Raw genomic sequence first — 27,714 nt, forward strand, 5'->3', positions numbered from 1 at the left:
ATTTTTAATTGTCATGGAAATCAACCACTGTTAAAGGAGACATTATGTATTTGTCCGTTCATTTTCTACACATAAGACAAACAAGTCACACCTATAGACAATTGAGAGTCTTCAATGAACTTAAAATACACCTTTTTGGAATGTGGGACAAAGCCAGTTTACCCGGAGAAAGCCAACGCCAGCAAACTCCTAACAGGAAGCTGAGATTCGAACCCCGAACCTCAGAACTTTGAGGCAGACGTGCTCACCACTACACCATGTTGCATCATATCTTGCATTTCTTTCACAATTTAAAACAGTAAATAAAAGGTCTCTGAAATGCTTTTGCTATAAGTAGCCCAATGATCAAGAATTTGCGTCACACAGAAGCAAATTTTCAAAGTGACACATTTTCGTGAAGCCTGGTAAAAACCAGAGGGAAAACAACAGCTGAACGTAATCTCGGCCTCTTGAGCCAATTGTGCTGTTTCGATGAGTGTAAACGAAGAACGTTGATTCAGACAATTTCTTGTGGCAGAATTTAAGATCGGATTAAAAGAAAAGCATTCAAAGAAAAGCATTCAAAGTTACTCACCAGTTAGGACTTGCGTCGTGTTTTCACTGAACTCTGAGTCTTACTTATTTGGCGGACTACTTTTTGACTTGTACTTGAGTCATATTTTTCTCAAGTAGCAGTACTCTTACTAACTTTAAAAAGGTAAAACAAAAAAGCAAGGAAACACAGCTTTGATAATGTGACAATGTGAATAGTGCACAGGTGTCAAACTCAAGGCTCAGGGGCCAGATCCAGCTCGCCACATCATTTTATGTGGCCCGCAGAAGCAAATCAGTCGTGAAGCTTCCATGATTTTTGCTGATATCTGTTCCAAAATATAAAATTGTCATTTGTAAAATAATAATATTGAGATATTGCAAACTTTTTGTTGTTGTTACCAACGCCTTTGTACAGTTACTTGAACAGTTGTTGAACAAACGATTATTGTTTTTTCAAAACTAGTGATCCATCAATTAGTTGTGTGTTAGTTGTGTGCATGTAATAATATGATGAGGTGATTTAACATTGATATGGTTTCAGTCATAACAGCCCTCTGAGGGGAACCGTAACTACAATGTGGCGCGTTTGACACCTCTGAGCGACACTGAAATTGATGCTTCATATCACATCTGCTGTATATTTTCCTCAGAACACATTTTTTACGTTGCAAACATGCCATGAAAAGCCAAATAAAAAGTCAAATAATTTGGGGGAAAAATGTACTCTAATGTACTTTGCAGTTGCACTGTAGATTCATTACTGTACTTTTGTATTTTGTTTGGTGCAGTGTTTTATTGCATGTTTGGCTCCTGGAAGAACAAAGCTCATTCAGTGATTTATTTTTATTATTTTTTTACATTTGATTAAAATGAGATTCCTGTTGTGTTTTTTACGGCAGGAACAGAACTAAAGACCTTCCTGTGGAACGAGTTTAGCGTCTTTTAATAAAACAGCTCTTTGTTTGCACTGTTCAAACGTGATGCAGTGCTTCCGTTGTGGATATGTAGTTCTCTCATTATCGCTGTAGCCTCATAAAATCAAACAAACAAACAAAACAAAGCAAAACCCAACTGTTATCATTTAATTAGATTCCATGTTTGTCTCAAGACTTTAATTAAGATATTCCATTAAATGACCTATCTTTTTGTTTTGCTAGGTTGCTTGGCCGCCTTTTTAAAGCGAGAGCAACAGTTCTTGTGATGAATCTGGGTTGTTTGCACTGAGATTGTACACACTGAAGCGGAACGACACAGCTGACAATACCTCCGTTTTACTCCTGCTATCATCAAAATCAAAGAACAAATTGAAATCACAAGGAGGCTTAAAATGTTTGAGTGGGAAGTAATGACTTCTCTGTCGCAGGGAATTTTACATTCATATGGCACTCTTGTTTTTATGGCGCATTGAAGTGCACGTAAGCAAAAACAATAATTAGGAGTCTGTTTTTATGACTCCGTGTTAGCGACGTGAAAACATTACGTTTTATTGGTCTATCCTATTCTGGCTGAGGAACACCTCGAGGCATTGTATTTGAATTTAATACAAGAATTAAATTACATGATTGTAGTACAGTTTTTAGGAATGAGTGTAAGGTCAATCAGTCAATGTATTGATTGCAAAAAAAAAATAATTGATTAATGGTATTTTGAAGCCATTGGGGGTTCAGGGGGTTAGAGTTGGGGGGGCAAAATTTGAACTTCACCAAATTTGGACATACTAGGTTTTTGCGCGACAGCGACGATATATTATGTAATTGGTGACTAATTTTCCCCACGGTCAACCAAGAAAAAGTGCCGTAATTTATCGTGTATAATGCACACCCATGTATAATACGGACCCCCAAAGTTGACGTCAAAATTCTGGAAAACCCTTCTACCTATGTATAATGCATTTTTTCAATGCATGATTTTGCTTCTACCCATATGATCAACATTTTGTTTTTCAAAGAATTATTCTGAAGCTAAGCACTTTATTTGAACACGTAATCCTTTTTTTAATTTACTTGCTCTTATTTTGAAATTCACAGCCCTACTTTTATTTAGTAAATTAGAAAACACAGTTGTGCTCATATGTTTGATTACCCAGGCAGAATTTGTAAGATGGGTACAATTCTTGAAAGAAAACATGAAGGACCAGGCGAAATACATTTCATTTTATTTTAATGGGATTCAAATTAAATGGTCAAGCATTTCAGAAAAGCATTATCATTCACCAAAACATAACCATAAAGAAATTAATGATGGTTGTTGTTCAGTCATCAAAAAAACATTTCACATATTCTGCCAGGGTATGTAAACTTATGAGCACAATTGTACATATATGGAGTCATACGTACGTACCTCTGTCATATTGCAATGAAAGTGTAGGCTACACTTTTTTTACAACCACTAGGTGGCGGTGGCATTTTGGAAGGAACTTGTACAGCTTTTTCATAACCACTAGATTGCAAAATACATTTATAAAATCTGAACGTTTTTTCCATTTGCCCCTATACTTATGTATAATGCGCACTATTGACTTTTGACAATTTTTTTGGGGGGGGAATTGCACATTATACAAGAGAAATTACGGTAGTTAAATGTCCAACCCCTATTTTAAAAATTGACACACTACATATGACATTTGCCAACATTGAAGATTCTTACCTGACCTACAAAATATAAGAAATGATCATTCCTATTATAGGAGTGTGAATCCAATAGATTTGATGTTCATTGCTGCAGCTGCAGTAGTTACAAAGTTCAACGAGTTTCCTTTTGGAGAGCCAGAATCGTATTCATTTGAATACCCAACACAGCGAGGCCACGGTAAAATAGTTGAATTCCACTCCTCTGCTTCTCACAATTTTCAACTGATTATCACCAGACTTTTGGGGTTTCTGGTTTATCGTGTAACTTGAGCGATATACTATGCCATTCTTGACCCATGAACACATGGAGCCGGTGCTCTTCTGAGGTTTGGTAAAACCAGACCGCCGGACCTGCCTCTATCACCCCACACTCCAACCAACCGTGTCTTCCAAGAAACATTTGATTCTAATTTCGCATCCACCTGCTCTCTCCTCATGCGGACCCGTGAAGTGGGATGCCACTCGTCTCGAGCGATGCAACAGGAGCTCCTCGGGCCTCCTGAGCCTCCTGCAGCAGCCTACTTTCTCCTCTAACCTACTTAGAAAGCTTTTTAAAAGATCCCAAAGAAAGCCTTGTTCATTTCTGGTCTCATCTCGGGTGCTCCGGCGGAGACAGCTGATTGGAGGTGAGGACGTAAGCAGGGATAGACCATCGGCGAGGGGGTAGCCCAGTGGGCGACTTAATGGAACAGCGATAGCTTTTTAGTACAGTAGAAGAGATGAAATTTGTGTAATTGCATTTCCACAGTAGTAAGAATCCAAATGTAGAATGCTTGTGACAGTGGCAGGCAGCATACCATGCACTGTCTTGGATAAATTCATTGATTTCCATAGCATTTCTATTTGTACGCAGACATCAAAGTCCATGCACACGTTATAGCCCGACTTTAGTTTTTTTCCAGTTGCCCATCAGGCACTGGGCCTTGCTTTACATTTGACTCATTTGACATTTGACGTTAGTGTTTCCATTTGGAAAGTTAATTTCAATAACGAGTTTTAATCAAATTATGTGGCGCCCCCTAGAGGCCATGGCACCCTCAGCATTTTGCCCTATGTTGCCTAATGGACAAGTTCTGGATGTTTAAATCCTTACATTCTGCAGTGCAGTAGCTTTGAATCGGTTGTTCATCTATCATCTTCCAATTAGTTTTCATCCCAATCATGGAAGAATTCGGCATTTTCTTTTTGCTCCAAGCACTTAGATTTGTTGAGAGAGTCCCTTAGCATCCTAAAGTTAGGGAAAGAATCACAGCGTGTGTTCAGACAGCTGGTTGGAGAGTTAAAGTGTCCACAGGCGTCACTATAAAGTAATAAACCACTCAGCACATTCGTACGCTGTCATGCTCCAAAGCAACTGAGGAGAATAAAAAAACTCCTGACTCTCTATTTTCTTTTAGTTTTCCCTGCAAAAAATCATCTCCTCTTGAGGGGTATGATCCTATTTAAGTGATGCTCTTGCCACGTGGGAGTGGCACAAACAGCTTACTACCAAAAATATGCTACTCACCTGTCTTTGAAGAGCCTAAAGTTGTTGTTTTGAATTTCGGACGTCTCAGAAAAAAGTTTGTGTTTAATGAGCCATCCGCAGTCATCGCTCAAGCGGCGTCACTGTATAAAGGTTACCTGCCACTTTATATGGACACATCAATCACGCCAGCTCTGAATTTATTTCCTAGTGCTTTTACCGACTACATTTTTAAAGTTCCCTTCTCTCTATGATTTGCAATAACAGACAGCAAGAAAAGAAAATATGGCTCAACTTCAAAAGGTCGCTATAGTGCAGTTGTGCCTTGAGATATGAGTTTCATTCACTCTGTGACCAAACATACAGTAATGACATCATTAAATAGAATGAAAAACAATTTAAGTGTTTTTGTAACATTGCATCTATTGAATGGCCATTGTGCTGCTCTTTGTGGTGTGCCCACCTTGGCCACCTGGCTACAGTATAAAAAAGACAGCTGGATCTTGTGTTAATTAAGAAGTTGCAACTCCTCACAGCTCATCAGTATGGCACGAATATTAGTTGTTTCTCACAGAGGCTAAAAAGTATGTGACTGTGTGAACTGATATCTTGTATATTGTCTGTCTATATGTGTTGCTGCACCATTTGTGTTGAATAACATGGCTTAGAAAGTTAAAGCACTGCAACATATATGCTATTTGGCTTGAAGCCTCTTTTTTTGAAGAATGGATTCGAATAGCATAATAACATCCGTAAGTGCAACTTGAAACTCTACTATGCAAAGCAAAAGCCATTTATCAACAACACCCAGCTTCTCTGGGCCCGAGCTCATCTAAGATGGACTGATGCAAAGTGGAAAAGTATTTTGTGGTCCAACGAGTCCACATTTCAAATTGTTTTTGGACATTGTGGACGTCGTGTCCTCCGGCCCAAAGAGGAAAAGAACCATCCGGACCGTTATGGATGCAAAGTTCAAAAGCCAGCATCTGTGATGGTATGGGGCTGTGTTAGTGCCAATGGCATGGGTAACTTACACATATGTGAAGGCACCATTAATGCTGAAAGGTACATACAGGTTTTGGAGAAACATATGCTGCCATCCAAGCAACGTCTTTTTCATGGACGCCCCTGCTTATTTCAGCAAGACAATGCCAAACCACATTCTGCACGTGTTTCAACAGCGTGGCTTCGAAGTAAAAGAGTGCGGGTACTAGACTGGCCTGTCTGCAGTCCAGACCTGTCTCCCTTTGGAAATGTGTGGCGCATTATGAAGCGACAACGGAGACCCCGGACTGTTGAATAGCTGAAGCTGTACATCAAGCAAGAATGGGAAAGAATTCCACCTACAAAGCTTCAACATTTAGTGTCCTCAGTTCCCAAAGGTTTATTGAATGTTGTTAAAATAAAACGTGATGTAACACAGTGGTAAACATGACCCTGTCCCAGCCCTGTGTTGCACTCATAAGATTCTAAGTTAATGATTATTTCCTAAAAACAAACACGTTTATCAGTTTGAACATTAAATATCTTGTCTTTGTAGTGTATTCAATGAAATATAGGTCGAACATGATTTGCAAATCATTGTATTCTGTTTTTATTTATGTTTAACACAACGTCCCAACTTCATTGGAATTGGGGTTGTAATTTGTAAGTCTGTACTGTGTTTGTATAAAAGGTGTATTGCTTAAGAAAAAAAATTATATGAATGTAGACATGCTAGCATAGTCAATTGCCATGTGAGTGGGAAAAGCTTCTTTTAGACAAAAGTAGTGCTTTGCCACCACCACGTGGCATCTTGGTGCCAAGGAACTACATGCAAGTGAGTTGAGGAGTTTCATTTCGTCAAAAGTAGTTATTTCCCGCCATCTTGTAGCGTCTATATGCAATTAAGAACTATTTTGGGGTTTCTCTTGGATTTTGCTATTTGCGACAAGGCTTTGTGCTTATCCCACTCGAATAACAGGGGAACAATGTGTTCAGTCATTCACTATGACCAGTTGGAAGCATTTTATTTAATGGCCCTTAACAGTAAGTCTGAGTCATCAACCAACCAAATACATCTGCTCCAGATTGAAAAGCACTCTTCGACCTTGCAAAACATTGCTCCAAATTTACCAAATATTTCATCATCTCAACACGTTCACGTACATTGAAATGTTAACCACACAGCTCAATAAATCTCTCTGCTACTCAGCGACACAAATTCTCTTTTTAATGGGGGGGGGTTGTTGGAAGAATGAAATGTTCTGCTTAAAACTATCATACTTTGAAATCCAAGGGGTATTATGAGGTTTCATGTTACGTCATTGTGCTTATTTTTTCAACTATATTAAAGCTTTGGCACAATTCCCACCTTCAATGTCTTGTTGTCCCAACGCTTCTCTGTGCTTTTCACCCCCTCCGAAAAAAAACGATAACATTCATTTAATAGGAATTTGTCTTCACCCCCACAGGGCACGGCGTGTGGTTAGCGTTGATCAAGTTGTCAGCCAAGGTTTTCAAAGAGCACACGAAGTGTTCATTGCGCACACTGACAAAATGGCCAAAGAATTGAAAGAAAAGAGAGAAATCCGCAGTGATGCACAGAGGGGCCAAATGGACTTAATAGTCTCATCTAATGAAAATTCTGGTACAATAGCTCACAGATTCGAGATTGAATTTCAATCATAAAAGTCACAGGACGTTCGTGTAGTTCCGACAAAGCGGCAAAGTTTCATATATAACTGCAGTACATATTGATATACTGTATATCTAGAAGAGGCAAATGAATGAAAAAAAGAATAATTATACTACAGTGGCTATTAAAAGTCCACGCGTGCCGATTCAATTTTTCTTTTGTGATATCAAACAATTAGACCAAGAGAAATCCTTTCGTGACCTATAACCTGGACAAATCAAGAGATTTTTATTCTTTCTTTGTATCTTTTCAAGTGGGGAATTAAAAATAAAAAAAACTGAAATTCATGGTTGCGCAAGTGTGCACACCCTCTTGTAACTGAGATGTAACTGTGTTCAAAATGAACCTATTGCATTCAAACACCTGTCATCATTTAAAGTGCCTCTGATTTAACCCAAATCTATTTCAGGTGTTTTAGTAGGCTTTCCATGAATTTTTTTTTTCCTAGCAGAAGCCTGAAGGTTTTGGAACGATTCCTAATTCCCTCCACACTGACTAAGGCCCCAGTTTCAGCTGAAGACAAACAGCCGCGAAGCAGGATGCTGCCGCCACCATGCCTCAACTGTAGGTGTTAGCGGTCGAACAAACGGGTCGACTAGTTGACGTGTCGACTTTACCACTGCGCAATGACTGTCATAGATTGATGTCGATTAATCGCCAGTCACGTGTTTTAGCAACAACACTGACGCCTCGTTGAAATCAACAGGTGGTGTGTTCGCAGAGCAAACTAGCAGCGGTGCCTCAAGCGTTTGGCAATATTTTACCAAAAATGAAACTGGTCATTTGACAGCGCTAGCTGCCAGTGAATTCACCAAACGCGCTCAGTGAAAAAACAGGCAATTTACCATTGAATCTCCTTAGACGATGAAACGAAGACAAGCAGCGGTCGATCGATAACTTCGTTTATTGCTACGATGAACGGTTAATGTCGCCACAGAAAACATCCAACTAGCGTTTCTCTCAACTCTCAGCCTTCATCCCACAGACACGCTCCCCCCCCCACCCTCATCCTCCTTCCACTGGCCCCGCCCACTGACTCACTCATCCAATCACAAATCGCAGACACCTTAAGTCACAGACAGTCAATTCATATCAAACTCTTGGAAGAAGCCACGTAGCACAAGTGCGGCTTTGCAACAATGCTTTTTTGCAAAGCATTCCCCTCCTCCTGCATTTAAAAAAAAAACATATGTAAACAAACAAGTCCTGCAGTTGCGTTACATGAATTACAAGGTCTGACTGTCTGTGAGGCCCTGAAGGTATCTTAATGTGATTGGATCTACGATTTGATGGGTGGGGCCTGTCCAACCGAGTCAGTGAGTGACATCGACTAACATCACTTTAGCATCGACTCCCCAAAAAAATCTGAAGTCGTTCAGCCCCGAGTCGGTTCTTTTTGGCGATGAGCCGTGTTGTGTTTGCGCCATAACTTAAAAAAAATCTTATTGTCATGTTATTAGATAAATAATGATTGAAAACGTTTTGTGTTATAAAGGGGGTCCTGCATTGAAATAAAGCAAGCAATTGAATACCCAGATCATTAAAACGTAACGTAAACTTTATGGCTGTTTCCTCAAATGTTTCCAGATGCTTATGATGCCCATCTGGCACGACACATTTGAAACTACCCACAAAAAAAAAGATGTGTCATATATCGGAGCGTTTTGATGGGCCGTTTGAATTATTGCGAAGTCAGTGTGACAAGGCGGATTCTGACAAAGGCTTTTAATTAGCTCGTTTTACACGCCATCATAAATGCATGACAGACACAGTTAGGTAACTGTAACTGTACATGAACGTCGCCTCTTCTTCCTTTTCAAGGATTTACCAGAAAGACGCACACACACACACACACAAAAACAAAAGCAAACAACAAACATCTTAATCCCTTGTTCCGAGTCGGAATGAGGCTAATAGCATCTTGCCGGCATCCATGTTGGATAAGCCCAGCGAAAAAAAAGTTTCGAAAATGTCAGTCCACTTTACCGGCGAGCGAGCGGGCAGCCAAACAGAGCAAGCGAAAGGACAGCCATTTATGATCATTACGGGTCATCTCGGCATTAGAAACGCTAGCAACAAATTTGCATATAGGTCAAAACTATTATTTCATACCCTCTGGGAATCAAGTATAGCAATGTTTGAAGGATTATCTGGGACATTTGAACACATCCTCTTATCTGAATGACGGAATAGATCAATAGCCAATTGTCAAAACTGGATTGAACTGTTTCCATTTCTGTCTGTGTAGTGCGATCCTCATGAGGATAAGCGGTATCGAAAGTGGATGGATATTGTGACATTATGGGAAATCATCTCATTTTCAGGCATTTTTAGTGCAGCATGTCTGCGATGTTTTTTCTGCACTGATACATAATTGACTTTTTTAAAAAATAAAGATTTTTTTACAACACTCTTGTAAAAGAGCATTGTATACAGCACCGCCTGTTTTTTTTGTTTTCTTTGTTTTCTCTCATCTGCTTTAGAACATAACTATACCTCAACAAAATTGCCCATGAGTAATGGCATGCTTGACCATCAATCAAAGGCGGCACCGCACACCACCTGCCGTATTGATGCTCTCCCCGCCACTGAAATGCCGGAGCGGCCTGGTATTAAGGGGAGGCGAAGAAACAAAGCGATGTCTGTTTTTACACCGGGGATATTAAAGCCGCCGCAAGAGCGAACGCCATCCATCACGACCCGCGTTTAGATCCGAGACTGAGGGCTTTAACGTCACCTGCTCCGCCCGAGCTGTGCGCACTTCATTTAAAACAGTCAATGAGGGAGCAACAACTCAACAACAGCCTGCGCCGACAATTAAGACATTTGTCTTGGTCTCTTCTTATTTCGCGGCCAAACTTTTCTCAAAGCGCACACATTGTGCTGCTTAATATTCATCCATTCTACAAGCTGCCAAGTACAGCAAGTCCATTTATCACCTCGACTGTCATGTGGCTTCTCACTTTTTCACTTGGTCCGCTGCGAAAACCCTTTAAAAAAAGTGTGCTTTGCTTTTTCTTTGGCTTTTATAGGCCAATATATAAGGGTACCAGTGATGGCAAAAAAAAAAAGGTAGAAATGGGAAGATTAGCATACAATGGAAAATGAAACTCATCTCTGTCGAAGAAATCGAAGAAACTCGGCTAAGCGTTAGCTTATCTGGCAACTGCAGTGAACCCTCGCTGTTGTGAAAATACAGTAGACGCCAAATTATGCTCTCAAAACACTTTCGATGCTGATGTGTATGTCCACGCTTCGTAAACTGTAAGAATACCAATTTCTGTGTTCCTATTTAATTACTTCTTTGACATGGAATTGCCACGAATTGAAAAAAAAAAAACAGAAGTGTTGTGTTAAGAGCTGCTATGATTAATCGACTAATCAACAATTTTTGATTATTGACTATTCATTTAGAGACCTTGTTTAACTTCAAATAGCCCAAATTCAGCCTTCCAAAAGTAAATATTCATCATTATATTTATCATAATAATAACTTTGTTTCATCAAAATAAACATGCTAATATGATACGCAAAATAGATATGCAAATTATTATTTTTATTTTTTTTACTTTGGAAATAATGATCAACATTTTTGCCTATTTTCTGACGTTACGGCCCAAACCAGCAAGTAAATCATGATCAATTTATGTTTGTGCATTTTCTGCACTGTCAATTAGAAATAATTGACCCATTTTTGACCCACCGATGGAAAACTGTAGATTCCAGTCACTCATGCATCTAAAGGTAACGAGACACAAATGTGACGTCCCGCCTGTTTTTTTTTTTTTAAAAAGTATTCTGAAGGAAAATGAATATGTTATTGAAGTAAGGCTTAAGAGGTAAACTGCTGTGTGTGTACGGGTGATTGATGACTTGCAGGTCCAGTAACTGTGCTCCTTGATATGTTTACAGCGGATTTTCACGTTCTGGCGTTCAAGTCATCAATCTTGCTGAAATAAATAAAAATGACAAATTACAGTGTGAGCTCTTTACACCTGTCAAGGCAACAATAACACAAACATTTCATCGTCCTTTGGTTGCCCTTGCGACAGCGATAGTTGATGATCTTCATCGCCGTTGTAACAAAGTGTGACTCTGCTGCTGCTTCCTTTCCGTCTCCCGGGATTTCTTTGGCTCCACAGTGCCTCTTCCTCTTCCTTCTTCTTCTTCTTCTTCTTCTTCTTCTTCTTCTTCTTCTCTCATTTGATTTGATTTTCATCACATCATCTGCCCAGCGCATGCTGTTCCTTCCGCGCTTCTGACAAAGACTGAAAAAACAGATTAAAAAGGATGAAACACATTTACATACATTTCCTACAATCATTTATTTTTTTTCCCATTCAGATTAGATCGTTTTCTCATTACATGTCACCCTCTTAATAATACTTTTCAAGATAAGGTCACATAATAACTTTTACTTTACAACCATTAGCCACTGCTATGCCTTTGTTGCAACATGCGTACATCATCTTTGATATGTGTACATTCCCCCCCCCCCCCCCCCCCCCCCCCAATATCAGACATATCAGTAAAGCACAGATGTGGGGGAAAAATAATGATATGCATATAGTGAATCCCCACTAATTAGATGGGGCCAAAGCAATCTCCCCCCCCCCCCCCCCCCGCCCACTAGCTTAATACTAACGCTAAATAGCATCTATGGTGCGGTGCTGTTACCCTTTAAGCAAATGATTGAAAACAAACTGTGCACCAACACATGTAGACAGAGAATATAACAGTACTCACAGTCACGTATTTGTTATCCTCTGAGAAAAACGGCTCGTATTAGTGCTGTACTGATGAGTTGGGAGGAGTGGAGAAGTTTCAATGACCAGTATATCCGTCTGTCTGTTTTAAACTGGCCCCGGGGTGGCTAAGGAGGGCACACCAGCACACAAGAGCCATTCAATTCATGCAATGTGACAAAAACTGTTGAATTCTTTTCAATTCTAGTCAATGATGTAATTAATGAATGTTTTCATGAAGTGCAATATTATGGAGTGACATTTTTCCTCATTAAAACACACATTACAACAATTTCAGTGTATTATGCACAGTTTGAACATTAACCCTGTACTGAAATATTGGAAAATAAACCATTGACTTGAATCATGATTCAATTAAAATTGATTGCATATGACATTTAAATGAAAACTGTACCTAAATAAAACTATAAAAAAAAACAACAATCAGTTCTTAAATATTGAGTGGAAATATACTGTAATAAAAAGTGAAATACAACTAAACTGTACTTGGGCAATGATTCTTTGGCGTACCAACAGACCACGTACTACCGCTGGTGCTAGTACCACACTTTGAGAATCACTGATGTATGATACAAAAGTCAGATCCTATAACTTCTGTGTGTGTGTGTGTGTGTGAAGCAGAAATTTGGAGGAAGAAGCAGTCTATGAAATGTACGCAGGAGAAAATTGATTCAATCATCCAGTTTTTCGTGAACTTTTCAGCACAAAGACTCAAGAGCTTCGGGGCTCACGATGGAGGCGGGGAAGCGATAGCCAGCAAAATGCCCCAAAAAGTCAATATCAAATCACAGCGTGCAATGTTCCTTTGTGAACATTGCAGTTGGTAACAGTCGCTCCAAGACTCATTTTGTTGCACAGTTCTTTCATAAGAGTGATAAGGTGCCTTGCTCAAGGATATTAAGAGTCAGTCAACGTGTGCATCTGACACCTTGCCCGTGGTGAGTTGTTTTGCACGATTGTGCAGAACACAATGAGACACATTTGATCAGCCACCCCCACTTGCTTGGATTGCTGTTCTCCAGAAGGTTTGTCCTCTTTCACTGACAGACGGCACCAGTTGGATTTGGGGCCGGACTGTTCCATTCTCAAGACACTGACACTAATTGTGAAGAATTGAAATACATTCCCTGATCTGCACATTTATTTATCCAAATCTGCACCTCAATGGTTACTTCCTTGGTCTCCGCACTGCCGCTACGAAAAGCTGTCTCGGAAATACTTTCTGCACGGTCCCGCAAACTATCACATTGTTACTCTAATTAGCATAACGGTCCGAGTCATTTTTCAACATTTTCGGAAAACAAGAACAAAATAAAAGAGAGTCAACAGACACAAAGAGTGTGCTTGCTTCGATTGAACCTTTGTGGTATACCAAGACCTGGATGACTGACATTAATCTTCACAGACATAAAGAAGAAGCGCTGACCAAATGGACAGCGCAATGTTAAATGAAGTCCATTTGATACTTACTCTATAAACACCATTGAGGTTTGAGTGTGCACATATTCTGAACACAATCCACATCATCTACAGGTACGGAGACATGGTGCCAAAGACCATTGCCGGAAAGATCTTCGGGTCCATCTGCTCGCTGAGTGGCGTGCTGGTGATCGCCCTGCCTGTGCCCGTCATTGTATCCAACTTCAGCCGCATTTACCACCAGAACCAGAGGGCAGACAAGCGCCGTGCCCAGAAGGTAGACATCTTTATCGACTACCACACGGGAAGCGGAAAGCAGGATTTACTGATTGCTGTCGTTGTCGTTGAACTTGTTCTGTTCCGCAGGTGAGCACATTCTGGTACTTACCGATAATGCCAGTTGAGATGGGGCAGATAGGCAGAGGAACTCAGAAATGTATTTCCCTTTTATTTGACATTCTTGTACGTGTCACACACACACACACACACACACACACACTCTACAGCCGAGTGTTAAATGTTGAGCTATCTCACGTGGTGGGCCTGACCTTTTCCACGGCATTACACCAAGGGCTTCTTCGCTGCGAACAAATTGAGGACGTTGACGTATTTAAGTGCTTCGAGTGTCTTCTATAAACACTCAGTGGACGCTTCATTAGGTAAAATAAGAGAAAAGAACACAAATGAATTTAAATGCCAGATATAGTTACAGCGGAACCTCGGTTTTAGTGATAAATTCATGAGAAAAAGTCTGAAAAAATAATTTCAACTAGTAGCAGGATAAGGAATAAGTCCTAAAATATGCAAGCAAAATCCTTGTCCTTCTTTGGGCAGAGTGGGAAGAAGCTCCAGTCATTGAGTAGAATTACACTTGGACATTTTTGGGGTATTTTTTGGAAGAATAAGAAGCTTGGAAAGTTTCACGAGCAAAATCTAACAAGCCTTATTAGTTGACGTTCCGTCAGAGGGATAATGAGACGCTCATCATTCGTGAATGACAACAACAGATCGCCGGCAACGTTAATTCAGCGGGCGGAAAACGGAAAGCACGCGCCATTAAGCGTGTGGAGGAGTGGCATTCAATTATTACAGCATTCAAAATAATGTTGGCATTAACTTCATTAACGTCTTTATAGTAGGACGTGATTCTCATAACATTCAAACTTCATTTTTACAACTGACTTCCAATTCCAATAACTTTATGACTTCAGTCTCGCAACATTTACTTTATTGACAATTTACTTGACAACTGCACTCCTGTAACATTTCAATTTCCTCTTTGACTTTATTCCCGTGACAACTTCATCGTCATAACACGACAACTTTTTTTCGCGACATTACAGCATGATACTTCATTCTTGCAACATTCTGGGCTCTCTCTATATTTCATGACCGGCGTGCGCTTGTGGCACGTTAAACCGATGTTGCTATTTTAGGAGACCAGCGCACCCCCGGCGGATCCGAGAATGGCCGGGCCGCGCCGCCGGGGGGGCGTGTCTCCAGCCGATTCTATTCGCCGCCGATCAAAGCGGCTCCTCTCATTCCCTTTAAATACGGCGAAAAGATAGTCTCGCTTGGCGACGTCTCTGTGCGGAAGAGGACGATGCGCAATGTCAGCGTGCATTGTCAACGCTCATGCCGAATATTTGGGATTTGAAACAAACTCGTCCGCCGACAAAGTCAGAGCTCAGTAAACTTAACTCAACCTCCATTAGGACTCGATCGACCATCGAAAGAGTGACAGATGCTCCCAGGCCCGACCAATCGCAATCGACTTCCTGCCGCATCAGACTCGGTTATTCCCTCACACTCTTCGTCCTCGTGTCAAGCGCAACCTTTGATCAAGCGAACCTTTGATGAAGCAGCATTCTGCTTGTCAAACTCGTTCTCTCGTTAATGTGACGCGACAGAGACGGACACGCTCCATTACGCATGCGCGAAAACGTGATCATTATATTGCTTTGCGGGTATCTGCAGCCACAATCTCCCAAAATTCCCAAACGAATTCCGTGGCTTGACGAGTTCCGCCAGGTCTAGTTTGTTGGGCCGCGTGAGGGAGTGCGAGAAGCAGAACCCGGTCGAAGAGATCGGCTCACTTTTAAGAGCGCTTGAGGCAGCTTCATAGCCTTCACGGCTGCCCTAATATCGTCTTCATTTGAGAACATTTCATTACGATATCATCTCTCGCTCATTCCCTATGCCACTCTCGATCGCCCTCCTCCTGCTGAGTTATCAAATCCATCTTTCCGAGGGGCTGACTCGTTTAGTTTAGCGCGACGCCTCCCTCCGGACAGCGCAAAAGAGAAGCGAGAGAATTGAAAGCGTTGAACTCCAGTCGCGTTTCGCAAGCTCTGTCAAGCTGCGACTGGAATGCGGGACACCGGAGAGCATACGGGGGCTTAAGCAACTTCAGAGGATTGCTCTTATGCGGTGAATGCTAAGTGATAGCTCATCTGTCAGGTGCTTTTAGAGGGACACGGCCCTCGGTTTACGGCGACGAGCGGCAGATGAGGTTTCGAGATTACGAACGGCGTGCAGCGACTAGTTAGCGCAGTCGCATGAGAAAACATGGCATCCTCAGCTAACCCCGTACTTACTATTTATAAATTCATTCGTTTTAAGTGATTTCCCCAAAAATATTGACGGTAATTAGGACTTCACTTCAGGTCTCGCTTTTCACGTTGGTCGCTGTCTCATCTAACTAGCATCGATGTATTGTTCGCGGGGGTTTACAACAGTCCCGACATTCGAGTTAGAAGCTCTCAAGAAGTCATTATACCGTATGTAAGATGCCGCCCACCTGCCTGACGTGCTGCGCTCGTCTTCTTTTTTTCTTTTATCCAGAAAGCCAGATTGGCCCGTGTACGTTTAGCCAAGTCCGGCAGCGCCAACGCCTTCCTGCTGAGCAAACGCAACGGACTCCTCAACGAGCTGCTGGAGCTGACGGTGAGGCTTGACCTCTGACTCTTCGAACAACAGCAGCGGCGTAGATTAGGAAAGAAGCGCCCTTAAATGCAATTGTGCCTGTTTTTTTTTTTTGTTTGTTTTTATTATTATACATATTCAAACTGAAACATTATTTGATAGCTTAACATTGTACATCCACTTGTTGCTCGGCAGACTTCACAGGCTTCAATCACAACTGCCAAAAAAGATCAAATGTCAGACGTCAGACTGAAATCAATTCAAAAGCAGCATCATAATTATGAGGCAGGTTCATTTGTGCACATGAATTTCACAAGTGAATGCTCTATATTAAATGAACAAAAATACCAGAGCACCGACCCAGCTGAAGAGTGAAGGAAAAAGTCGTAAAATAACAAGAATAATCGTATAATATTGTGAGGAAAGAGTCATAATGTTTCATGAATGTTATGTGATCAATTTCAGTGTCGCTAGGATGAATTTGTAACTTTATGAGAAGAAAGTCGTTACAGGTAGAAAGTCAGTTTTACGAAAATGAAGTCACAGTGTTACTGTCATGAAGTTGTAAGATTCCAAGAATGAAATCATGACATTGCAAAAATAAAGTCGCAATGTTTTTAGAATGAAATCATAAGAAGCCCTTACGTGACGAAAATAAATTGTAACGTAACTCAAATGGAGTCCGAACATGAAGAGCATGCAGTTATGAGAATGAAGTTGTATAAAAAGAAAGAATAGAGGCTGCTCCCAGATGTCTTTATTAAAAAAAATTAAAAAAATGACAGATTGTAATTCATCTTGACAGATGAATGGCAATGGTCCTTGTCCAACAATATTCATGATTGCACTCCATTGCACGTTCGCACACTTTTACACGCTTTTCAAAATGACAATTCCTGCCTTAATTGACCAAGGAACATTTGAAAAGTCCTTCCAAAGGCGATAAAGAGCAGAACAAGTCGGAATGATGACATTCCCAGGGCAGAGGTGATAAGAGCGTAATCACACACGCTACTTTTCCCACTTTGCCTGCACTCCAACCTTTGATTTAAGCCTGGCTTGCAAAACCAAAGTAAGATTTCAACTTTTATCCGCCGTGTTTTGTTGCTCACGGTGATAATTCAATAACGTGTGTGAAAGGAGTGTGCAGGGGATGTTTTACACTTCAAAAGTCCACCGCTGAACAATGTCGAAAGGAGGTCACAGTGGGAAGAGAAAAGTTATATATACTGTACTACGAGATTAATGTTCTTGTCTTTTGAGTGGAGGAAAAAGTAGCCATTTTTTCAAGTCACAATTTTTTTCTCGAAAAAAAAGTGTTTTCACATTAGGTCATTTCTCGGAATCTATGAAAAATGACTTTGTTTAACAAAAAACAAAAAAAAACAAAAAGGCTTTGATCTTGAAAGAAATCATCAATCAAAAGAGCATGCTAAATATTGTTAGCCTAATTACATAATGGCCTTGGTCATTTTTAACTTACTGTCAAAATATCAATAAAAAAACAACAATGTGCTTGCTAAAAATTTTGTTTTTTCTTTCTCGATTTTATTTTCTGTGTAGATTGTCAATGATCCTGGTCATGGTAATCCGCAAAGGTCCAATGAGGGCAACCGGACTCTTCTTATTTGTTGATTATTTTTTTAAATATTTTTTCTTGTTTAACGAAAATGTTGGAAAATGACTCGGGCAATTATGCCATTACGCTAACAATTTGGTGGTTTGCAGAACCGTACGCAAAAAAGTACTTCCAAGTAAGCTTTTATAGCAGTAATAATAGCAATTATGCTATTAGGCTAACGATATATACTGCGTTATTCTGGAAAATATGCACTTAAAAAAAGCATTTTCTCTGAAAACAAACTGTTTTTCTCTGTTAAAAAGGACTCATTTTCTCTAAATGTGGGCAGGTTCTTTGTCAAAAAAAGAAAGAAATACAACTGTATTGTATTGATTAGATTTGCTTCGATTTTATGTTTATATTTAAAAACACAAAAAAAACTTATATGGGAAAAACTTTTTCTTTTAAACTGTTTTAGTTTTCTCCTTTTATTTTATAGGAACAAATACTTAAGTCTCATAGAACTGACAGTTTTTTAAATTATTATTAAATGTTGGTCTCTTGAAAAATGTGACTTTATTCATCGTCTTTCTAGTGTGGCACTTAGTAGTCCATAACAATGGGAGTCGCTATAATAATAATAATAATAATAATAATAATAATAATAATAATAATAATAATAATAATAATAATAATAATAATAATAATAATAATGTTTTGTTTTTTTTTAAAGACTCCTGTTCCTTCAAAGACAAAAAGGCCCCATCTGGTTCCCCATCACTATGACATAAACTAGATACATATTTTTTACTTTTTTGATAAGACATGACAAGATCAATAAGAAGCTTGAGCTCTGCTTGAAAAGTTAAGATGTGTGTTGTGGAGGTTAAAGCGAGGTGACGGTTCACGGCAGCCAAAGTGTGGGTGGCACAAATCCTCAGAGGCGCTTCTTCAGTGGCTTCGCAAACTTCCGACTTCCGAAATAGAAATTCATGTGCATTCTGAATGCCCACACAGTGTACAAATATGCTAACCACTGGAATATGGATTCATAATATGACCTCGGATATCATTAGGACATTGGACACAATTATATAAAAAAAAAAAAAAAAAAAAAAGACAAGGTTTTTGCTTAGAACCCTGAAAATGCCCTTAATGTCAAAATTCAAATTTCGCATTCATGTATCTGCTCATCTAATTGTGACTTTACGCTTCATTTCATCCATTCGCTCTCTATTCCTTTTCTTGTAGCTGTTAACACCAGCACATGGCTTATAGCCTTCCATTTCCTCAAAGCCATTAGGGATCTAATCGAGTCGGGAGGCGACGCCGGTGTTTTGGCATTATCATATAAATGCCATCTGCGAGTGGCCCTCGGCAAATCTCCCACCAGGCCGCCGGCGAATCGCATTACAGCGGCACGCCGGCGGCCGTCGAGTCCGTCAGTGGTCGTGAAGCGATATGTGACCGTTTTCTCTGTCACTTAAATCAGCCGCCGCCTCTTGGCTTCCTATTTGGATTCTTATTTGTTTTGACTGAGTTTATTAGCGGCTCACGTCAGGCTCATTATCATATTCTTCAATGTTCTGCCAACTTCTAACTAAGTAGCCTTACATTTTTCTTCTATTACATTAGTTCTCACCCATGTCCTTGTTTCAACAAGATTTCAAGACCGAATGTTCTTAGACAGCTTGAATTTATCATTGAGATACCCGCCCATGAATTTATAACAATTCTTCCCAAAATAAAAATAAAAAAGTAACGGAAATGGAAAACAGGATGAGTAAAAACATTTTTTTTTTTTATAAATTAGCACCAACCATTTGCATAGCATACGTGCTTCCAATTTGGGAATAATTGGACAACAAAAAAGTTTTTAAAGGACTGCAAGAAGCAATCAAAATGAGCATAAAATGTCTGCTTCAATCCAAAATGGCAGACTTCCAATAGCTTTTCAGTCATGTCTTCTTGAGACTTTTTTTTTTTTTTTTGACTAGATTTCATGTTGCTAAGTGAAACCTGCTTTGGGGGAATTCCTTGGGTAAATTCATCTTTGAAGGACCGCTAGAAATGGCCCAAATTACCCAAAAACAACAGCTAGAAACCAAATTGGCAGGTTTCCTGTATCTGTTCAGGCATGGCATCTTGAGACTTTTTTTTTTTTTTTTTTGACTAGATTTCATGTTGCTAAGTGAAACCTGCTTTGGGGAAAATTCCTTGGGTAAATTCATCTTTGAAGGACCGCTAGAAATGGCCCAAATTACCCAAAAACAACAGCTAGAAACCAAATTGGCAGGTTTCCCGTATCTGTTCAGGCATGGCATCTTGAGACATTTTGTCGACCCAATTTAATTTTCCGAAGTGAAACCAGCCTTGGGGGCGGAATTTTTGAGCGACGTTATCAGGGTTTCATGTTTTGAGTCGAGTCATCAAAGTTTTCTCCTGTGCTCAGGCCAAAGGCCATGATGAAAATTCGAAATCTTTGCAATTTCATCTGCCTTGTATTTGAAATTGAAATTTGGTAGCAATTGGACAAAACCCACAGGATAATGTTTGTCTCTGAAGGAATGATCGAAATGTTGAAAATTGACTCTAAAATGGCTTCTTCAAACCAAAATGGCAGACAGGTTGTGTCTTTTTGGCTTCTTGAGACTTTTTGGTGGGTCTACTCATGCAAGACACGTCGACCAAATTCCATGTTCCTAAGGGTAACTGGCTCTAAGGGCTGAATTTTGGAGTGATGTTGTCAATAAACTTAACTTGCATTCTCCACCCACGTGCCATGACAGAAATTGAAATTTAGCATAACCCATGTGTTCATCTGGTTAAGATTCGGTCGCAAGTGGACAAAATCTTAAGGACTTGAAACGACCCTTTTGGGGTAATTTTTTGCCAGATTCCAGTTAACCTTTAAAGTCCTTAAGATTTTGTCCACTCGCGACCAAATTTGAACCTAATTTCTGTCATGGCGCGTGGGTGGAGAATGAGACTTTTTTTTTGTGCGTCTACCCATGACGGACACGCCTATCATATTTCACATTTCTAAATGAAACTGGCTTTGGGGGACTTTCTGTCTTTTAAGAAATGGTTTCTTGAGACTTTTTGGGAATTTTGTGAATTTTTGAGTATCGTAACGTTGCCTTGGTTCGCATGAAAAGAAGGAAGAATGCAATCATTGAGAAGCTGTCATGTTCCTCCGCCCACGTTCTTACAGTTTCGTTCACGGGTGTGCGGAATGTGGATGAGAATCCTTGCGGTTTGATCGCCCGTAGCCCGAACCCTTTGAGCGCACGTGCTGAAAGACAAATCAACTGTTATTCATCTTACTTGGCAACGCTCGAGACGAAGCTTTCTTTTCTTTGAAACCCTTAGGAAGTCCAGTTTGGAAAAGTAATCCATAATCTTGCTTTTTTTGTTGTTGTTGTTTGTTTTCTTGATGTCAGAAGCGTCGCAAATGGCTTACTTCAAGGCTGCTGACAGCATCCACTAGTGCTCTGTAGCACATTTTTACAGTACTGTTGATAATTACTGGAAGTAATTTAGACCAACAAGTGGATGACCAGTACAGCAAAGTGTCTTTTTTTTGTGATTAATATTTCAAAAACATAGATTAGATTGTTTTTTTTAAAAAAAAATAATAGAAGCAAAATTTAACATGAGAAAAATAAATGCCATCTGGGGTATAGCTAATTATTTTTATTTATTTTTTTTAATTTTTTTTTATTTATGAAAATGAAAAAAAAAAATAGAAAACAACAATCAACACAAACGTGGGTAATGAATCGGTACTTTACATTTACCTGATCATTTACATGTTTGAAAAGGAATAGGACGAGTAGAAATAGAAATGTAACTCTTCCTACTTCTAATCTCTATTTATTTATCAATAAATAAGCAATATTAAAGAATAATTCATATTCTAGTGTCTATACGTAACCATTACCAATACGTAGGTATCGATAATATACTATTATCGTTCCCTGCATCAGTTCCCTATTAATATAATATCGTAAAAAAAAAAAATTTCTCGATTCAAGAAAAAAAACAATATTTATTGGGCAAGTATCTAAAAAAACACAAAAGAATCTCCATTTTAAAAGATGAAAGAAAAAGGTTTTAGGATTTTGACAAATAAAATAATGGCTAATGTAGCCAGATCTAAATGTATAGTTTATTGACTTTTGGGGAAGGAAAAAAGTAAAGAATTCCAAAAAAAAAAAAAAAAAAATCATTCAGATTTTTAAAAGATGTATAGGGTGAGTAAAGTTTGAAAGCACAAAACAATTGGAGGATTTTTTTTTGGAAAGCAAAACAGTGATACAAGGAAAAGGATCTCGAGTTGTATCCATTCTTAAATGGATCAAATTATGTCGATTTGAACCTCATCTAACACATTCCACAACCATAACAATGCTGGAACCCAATCTCTACCCTAACGCTGACCCCAGCCTTGACCCTAACACCAATTCCTTATCCCAATTTGACCCTAACCCTGACCATAAATCCAAACTAAACCCTTCAAAATATACAGGGGTGCCTTGAGATATACGAGTGAGCCGCCTTGCGAGTTTTTTACGATATTAGCCATCATTGGGACGAGTTTTTGCTTTGACTCACGAGCATGATGATTTGCGATACAAACTGATGTCTGAGCTACAGAGCACTGAGCGAGTTGAACACTTATGTAGTTATTGTGTGTTTTGGTAACATGCACCAATATAGAATGCTATTTTTGTCCAAAAAAAAGAAAACACAAATACTTGCCAAACAGTTGTATTGTTTTGTTTTGTTTTGTTTTTTGGCGAGACTGGAACGGATTAATGACATTTCCATGCATTTGAATGGTGAAATATGATTTGTGTTTTGAAACAAGTTAAACTTGTAACTCAAGGCACCACTTGATAAAGCAGCTAGGTCAAATTAGGACAATTATCTAGATTTTAAAATATGTATACGACAAATATCTCGGTTGAAAAAAGAGAAAAGAATCTAGGTGTCAAAAAAAAATAAATAATAATAAACATGACTTGGTTTGAGTTTTTAACGGCTGCTGACTTTGTTGCGTCAGGGTGCAAATGCCGGTGAGCAGAAGCTGCCCAAGTCGTCGTGTCTTTTAGAGAGCCAACACCACCATCTGCTGCACTGTCTGGAGAAAACCACTGTAGGTGCAAGACCACCAACTTGGGCCCTCTGCTGCCTCCTCTTCATATTTTCAAACATTCTCACGCGCATTTCCCCCCTCCTCCAGGCTCACGAATTCGTAGACGAGCAGCTGTACGAGCAGAACTATTTAGAAGCCGTGATGCAGCGCTTCCCCTCCCGCAGAGCGTCGGTCAGCAGCCGCGACGCCGCGACGCCGACCTGCTGCGGCCGCGGGGCCAAGAGGAACACGACCTCGCGGCCTGGAGCCAACCAACAGGGCCCCTTGCAGGAGCTCAGCGCCGTCCACATCCAGTGCGCTGATCGGCCGTCGCATTCCGCCAGGTGAAACGCAATCCTGACGATCCAGTTTTCTGCTGCTTTAAAGTGTTGAATTAAAAAAAAAAATAACGTTAAAAAGCAAAACATTTGTATAAAGGCACCAACAGTTGACGTGAAATAATATATTGCAGGGGTGTCAAACTCATTTTTGTCACGGGCCACATCGTAGTTTTGACTTCCCTCGGAGGGCCGCTACGACTGTGAACCCAGTTTGGGCAAATCTTTTTCTGACATCAATTTTCCAACACAACCCATATAAATGAAAGATAACCTCATATACTGTAATGTATACGAAACACATTGATGAATAACCAGTTTTGAAATCAGAAGCCTATAAAAACATGTTTTTCAACTATTACATTTCTTTTCTAAGAGGGATTGGTAACCAAAAAAAATGGCATTACACCAGAAGACAATGAGCACTTTTGATTTGCTTTCGCGATGCCACATAAAATGATGTGGCGGGCCGGATCTGGCCCCCGGGCCACCAGTTTGACACCGGTGATATACTGTAAATCATCCAGTTTGTTTCGTTGTAGTCGTTCAAAACTCAACCTGAAGGCGGACGACGTCGGGAGGCTCAACTGCAAAGGCGGCCGGATCACCACGGCCATCGTCAGCCTCCCGTCGCCCCCCGCCCTGACCGCACCCGACGGCGATGACCTCCACCGCAGGCCGCCGCCCCCTTCCCCGGGCCCCAGCATCCAGACCACCACCAGCTCGGCCAACGTCGTCAAAATGTCGGCCCTGTGACGCTTTTCGCCGGCGAGCCCTTTGTAAATACGCGACGGACACGGATGGACACAGGTGACCTTGTCACAGTGGGGCCTTGGAGAGACACTGCGGTGCAACTGGCATATCGCTCCAGCGGGGGGCGCTGTTCAGCTTCTACAAACTCTACTTAAATAGCTCAAAGAATGTTTTGTTGTCTCAAAAGTCTTCTTTGTGCTAACTTGAATTTGTTTGTTTGTGTGTGTTGTCAACAAACGGCATTTTCTACGCTGTGTCAATTCAAAAACACAATTTTACATTCATTTTTGTTTGATAAAACTATATCAGCAAACCAGTCTGGGGTGGACTCCACTTCTCTCGCCAAAAGTCAAAATATGCTCCATCTAATGAGGACAAGTGGTATCGAAAAAAAAAAGGTTGACTGGGTGGACCTCGTGTGGACTGGCACCCCACTTCTCTCGCCAAAAGTATTCAGTTATTCAGGTCAAAACCTCGAGCCAAAACAGTGTGTTTTAGTCGCTTTATTTTTTTAACATTCCATTTGTGTTTTTCTTCAACAGCGCATGTGCGGAACAAGCTACTCAATGAATATGCTCTATGAACAAAAAGTGTTGGGTCGCCTTTGCGTCGACCGAAAGTTAAAAAGTGTCTTTGCACTCTTTCGAGTGGGAGCAATGTGAACAAAATACTTGTTTTCACTCTATTTTATGGAACGTGTGTTTGCATCACAGTGGCTAACTGTATATCATCCCGCTAAGGGAGCAAAAAAAAAATAATGTAAAAATGATTATATGATTTGTCCAAAATGATGTTAAGGTAAGAAAATGTGCATCTATTTGGGGATTGTATCCCCTTTTTGTGTCCGCTGGCCAACAAAAATCGGAAGTTTCAGTTTTTTCGGGTAAAAGTACACAAATTGGCAGTGATTTCTGACTGAATTTTGAAATGATGATCGCATTTTTATACAAGATGAAGTTCCAACAAGCTTCAAATGTATTTAAAAATATGCATATAAAATAATGACACAGTTTAATGAGCACATTATGACTATTGTCATTAAGGCCTTCTTCCTGTGGGAACAACTTCTTGTTGAGCCACAAAATGTTGAACTCATTTCCTGCTGCGTCAGATCCCATTTGCTTGTTTTGTCAAAGTTTAGCACAAATTCAGTTGAATTTCATACCAAAAAAAAAAAACAAAAAAAAAGTCCTTTTTTTTGACAATTGACCTCGTTCAATGTCATTGGATTCATTTGTGTTGCATTGCTGTGTTATGGTAAAAACTCTAAAGGGAGGAAATATTGTGACAAAACTGCTTCAAAGTAACACAAATATGAATCGAAATGGTTATTCTTCTCACAGGCAATGCGGAAAAGTGAATGAAAATCTGCTCGTTTGTCATTTCTTTAAAAGTCTTGGCTTGGATGGTTGTGTGCGCGTGTGTGTGTGTGTGTGTGTGCGTGTGCGTGTGTGTGTGACTGTTCCTGTTTGCTCTGACAGAAGTGTCACATGACCATTAAAATCTGCTGCAACTGTCAACATTTGTCTTCTGTTTTGCTTGGGACCACAACTATTATTATTATTATTATTATTGTTATTATTACAAAACGTAAAATAATAATGTTTTAAATTGTTAATGAAAAAAAGAACACATTTAAAAACAGTACTAATTAAATCAGTAATACAAAGTATTAATGCAAGTGGAAATATTAACCATTGTTACAGTATTATTGATGCAAATAATTCATTGTTGTTCAAAAAGTGTATAAGAATTACTACAATTAAAAAATATATTGAAAACTTGAATAGTTCTCAAAATTATAAATGCATTTAAAAATTATTAAATTCTCAATTAAGTGTGGATGTACTTATAGTTCATATACGATAAATGTAAAAAAAAAAAAAAAAAACTTTACGAGTGCTGTTTTGAATTAGTCAGAATTATTACCACTATAAAAACAGCAGCATTAAATTATTAATAAAAATATTAGCACATTTCAAAAAGAGCAGTCTTCAATTATTAAGAAAAAGTTGAAAATAATAAATGAATAAGTTATTTTCATTCATAAAATATTGATTTGAAAAAAATATTACATTATTAAAGACAAACTAAATCGAATCATAAAAATTTGTGATACATTGTTAAATCAAATTTCAAGTATAAATACCATTGTTAAAATAAATAACAAATAATAATTGTTAACCAAAAACCATTAATAGAATTACAAACTATACTATCCACGCCAAACGGAAGCTGTGTTTTTTTTCCCCCTCAACTTTATTAGTTACAACAAAATCAAGAAATGATGGTGCAATGTATTGTTATGAACACTAGATAGCAATGTCGTAGCATTTTTGCCTCTACTTGTACTGTGTGTATCCTTTAAGTATGCGAGTCATTAAGTAATTGTTTAAGTTTTCCCCAAACCCTCTACATTTCTCCCACTTTCCAAAAATATGCATATTAGGCTCATTAGCGACCGTACATTTTGCATTGGTGAGAGTGGTTGTTTGTCAATATTTGCCCTGCGATGGGTTAAAATATTATTTATTTATTTTTTTTTTTCCAAAAAGGAGCAGCTGTTATTTTGTCATTCCCTCACGCAAAGCATCATTTAAGTGACATCACTGGCGTGACTATCCGAATGTAGTCGCACTTAAATGACTCAAATGCACTCTTCACACGCTACTATCGGTTCTGTCTGGTCACATGACCAAAACAAACTAAATAAAAGTGTACATATACCACATTGCTACTGCATTTTGACATCTTAAATCTTTTGTCTGGTGTCTTATGATTAGCCCAACGTTGTGTCCTGTCAATGGGGCTAATGTACCCGCAAGTAACATTCGGGGCACACGCTTATCTGGAGCCTATACCAGCTGACCTTTGGCGAGAGAAGCGGGGTCCACGTTGGACTGGCCAGATTTGGACAAGCGACCGCTCTCATTCACACCAATAGATAGATCAGAGCAGTTCATCTCAAACTTTTAACCACCTAAAAAAAAAAAAATGTCATAATATATATCACACTCCAAGTTGCACCGAAATGAGCAACATTAAAATACAATAGCGTGGTAGGCCTAAGTGCTCAACAAAAAAACGGGCTAGATTTTTTGTTTTTATTCCTAAATAGCATATTTCATAATATTATAAGCCACTGTAACATTATGCACCATTTGAACATTACCACTGTGCTTAATTATAGAAAAACATAAAAACTGTACTAAAATAAGGATTTGATTCAAATGTAATGTGCATAAAAGTTAAAAAAAAAAAACTGTATGTGAATAAAAGTTTAACAAAAAAAAAAAAAACAACAACATTTTTAACGATGAACTGCAAATATATTTGACTACAAAGTTAAATACAACTGAACGGTGATTAGTTTTTGCGAACCACCAGAGGGTCCAGAGGAAGAACCGAGCCGAGATTTGAAACCCGAACCTCCGAACTTTACGGCAGATGCGCTAACCACGAACACACCGAACTGCCAGTGCAATTATCGTTTTTTTGTTGTTGTT

General features: G+C 39.4%; 1 protein-coding gene and 1 long non-coding RNA gene across 4 annotated transcripts in view; one reads left to right on the top strand and one right to left on the bottom strand.

The window, feature by feature from the left end:
* Window positions 1-25,716, top strand: part of LOC133484039 (potassium voltage-gated channel subfamily D member 3-like) — a 54,454-nt gene extending 28,738 nt beyond the window's left edge. The window contains exons 3-7 of one of the 3 annotated variants that reach the window (XM_061786099.1): window positions 13,606-13,768; window positions 16,336-16,437; window positions 23,046-23,138; window positions 23,226-23,461; window positions 23,998-25,716. In XM_061786099.1, coding sequence (XP_061642083.1) covers window positions 13,606-13,768; window positions 16,336-16,437; window positions 23,046-23,138; window positions 23,226-23,461; window positions 23,998-24,211 — 808 coding nt within the window. In that variant the 3' untranslated portion in view covers window positions 24,212-25,716. Of the gene's footprint in view, window positions 1-13,605; window positions 13,769-16,335; window positions 16,438-23,045; window positions 23,462-23,997 lie in introns of all 3 variants that reach the window. The other 2 variants (XM_061786098.1, XM_061786100.1) reach the window with 2 other exon arrangements.
* LOC133484040 (uncharacterized) lies at window positions 10,586-13,673 on the bottom strand. The gene is made up of 3 exons (XR_009790275.1): window positions 13,543-13,673; window positions 12,053-12,179; window positions 10,586-11,574 (listed from the first exon to the last, which is right to left on the bottom strand). It is a non-coding gene; the product is annotated as an uncharacterized LOC133484040 (long non-coding RNA).
* Window positions 25,717-27,714: the final 1,998 nt, after the last annotated feature.

This window comes from Phyllopteryx taeniolatus, chromosome 9 (assembly GCF_024500385.1).
Source record: "Phyllopteryx taeniolatus isolate TA_2022b chromosome 9, UOR_Ptae_1.2, whole genome shotgun sequence".
In the NCBI taxonomy this organism is placed as follows: domain Eukaryota; kingdom Metazoa; phylum Chordata; class Actinopteri; order Syngnathiformes; family Syngnathidae; genus Phyllopteryx; species Phyllopteryx taeniolatus.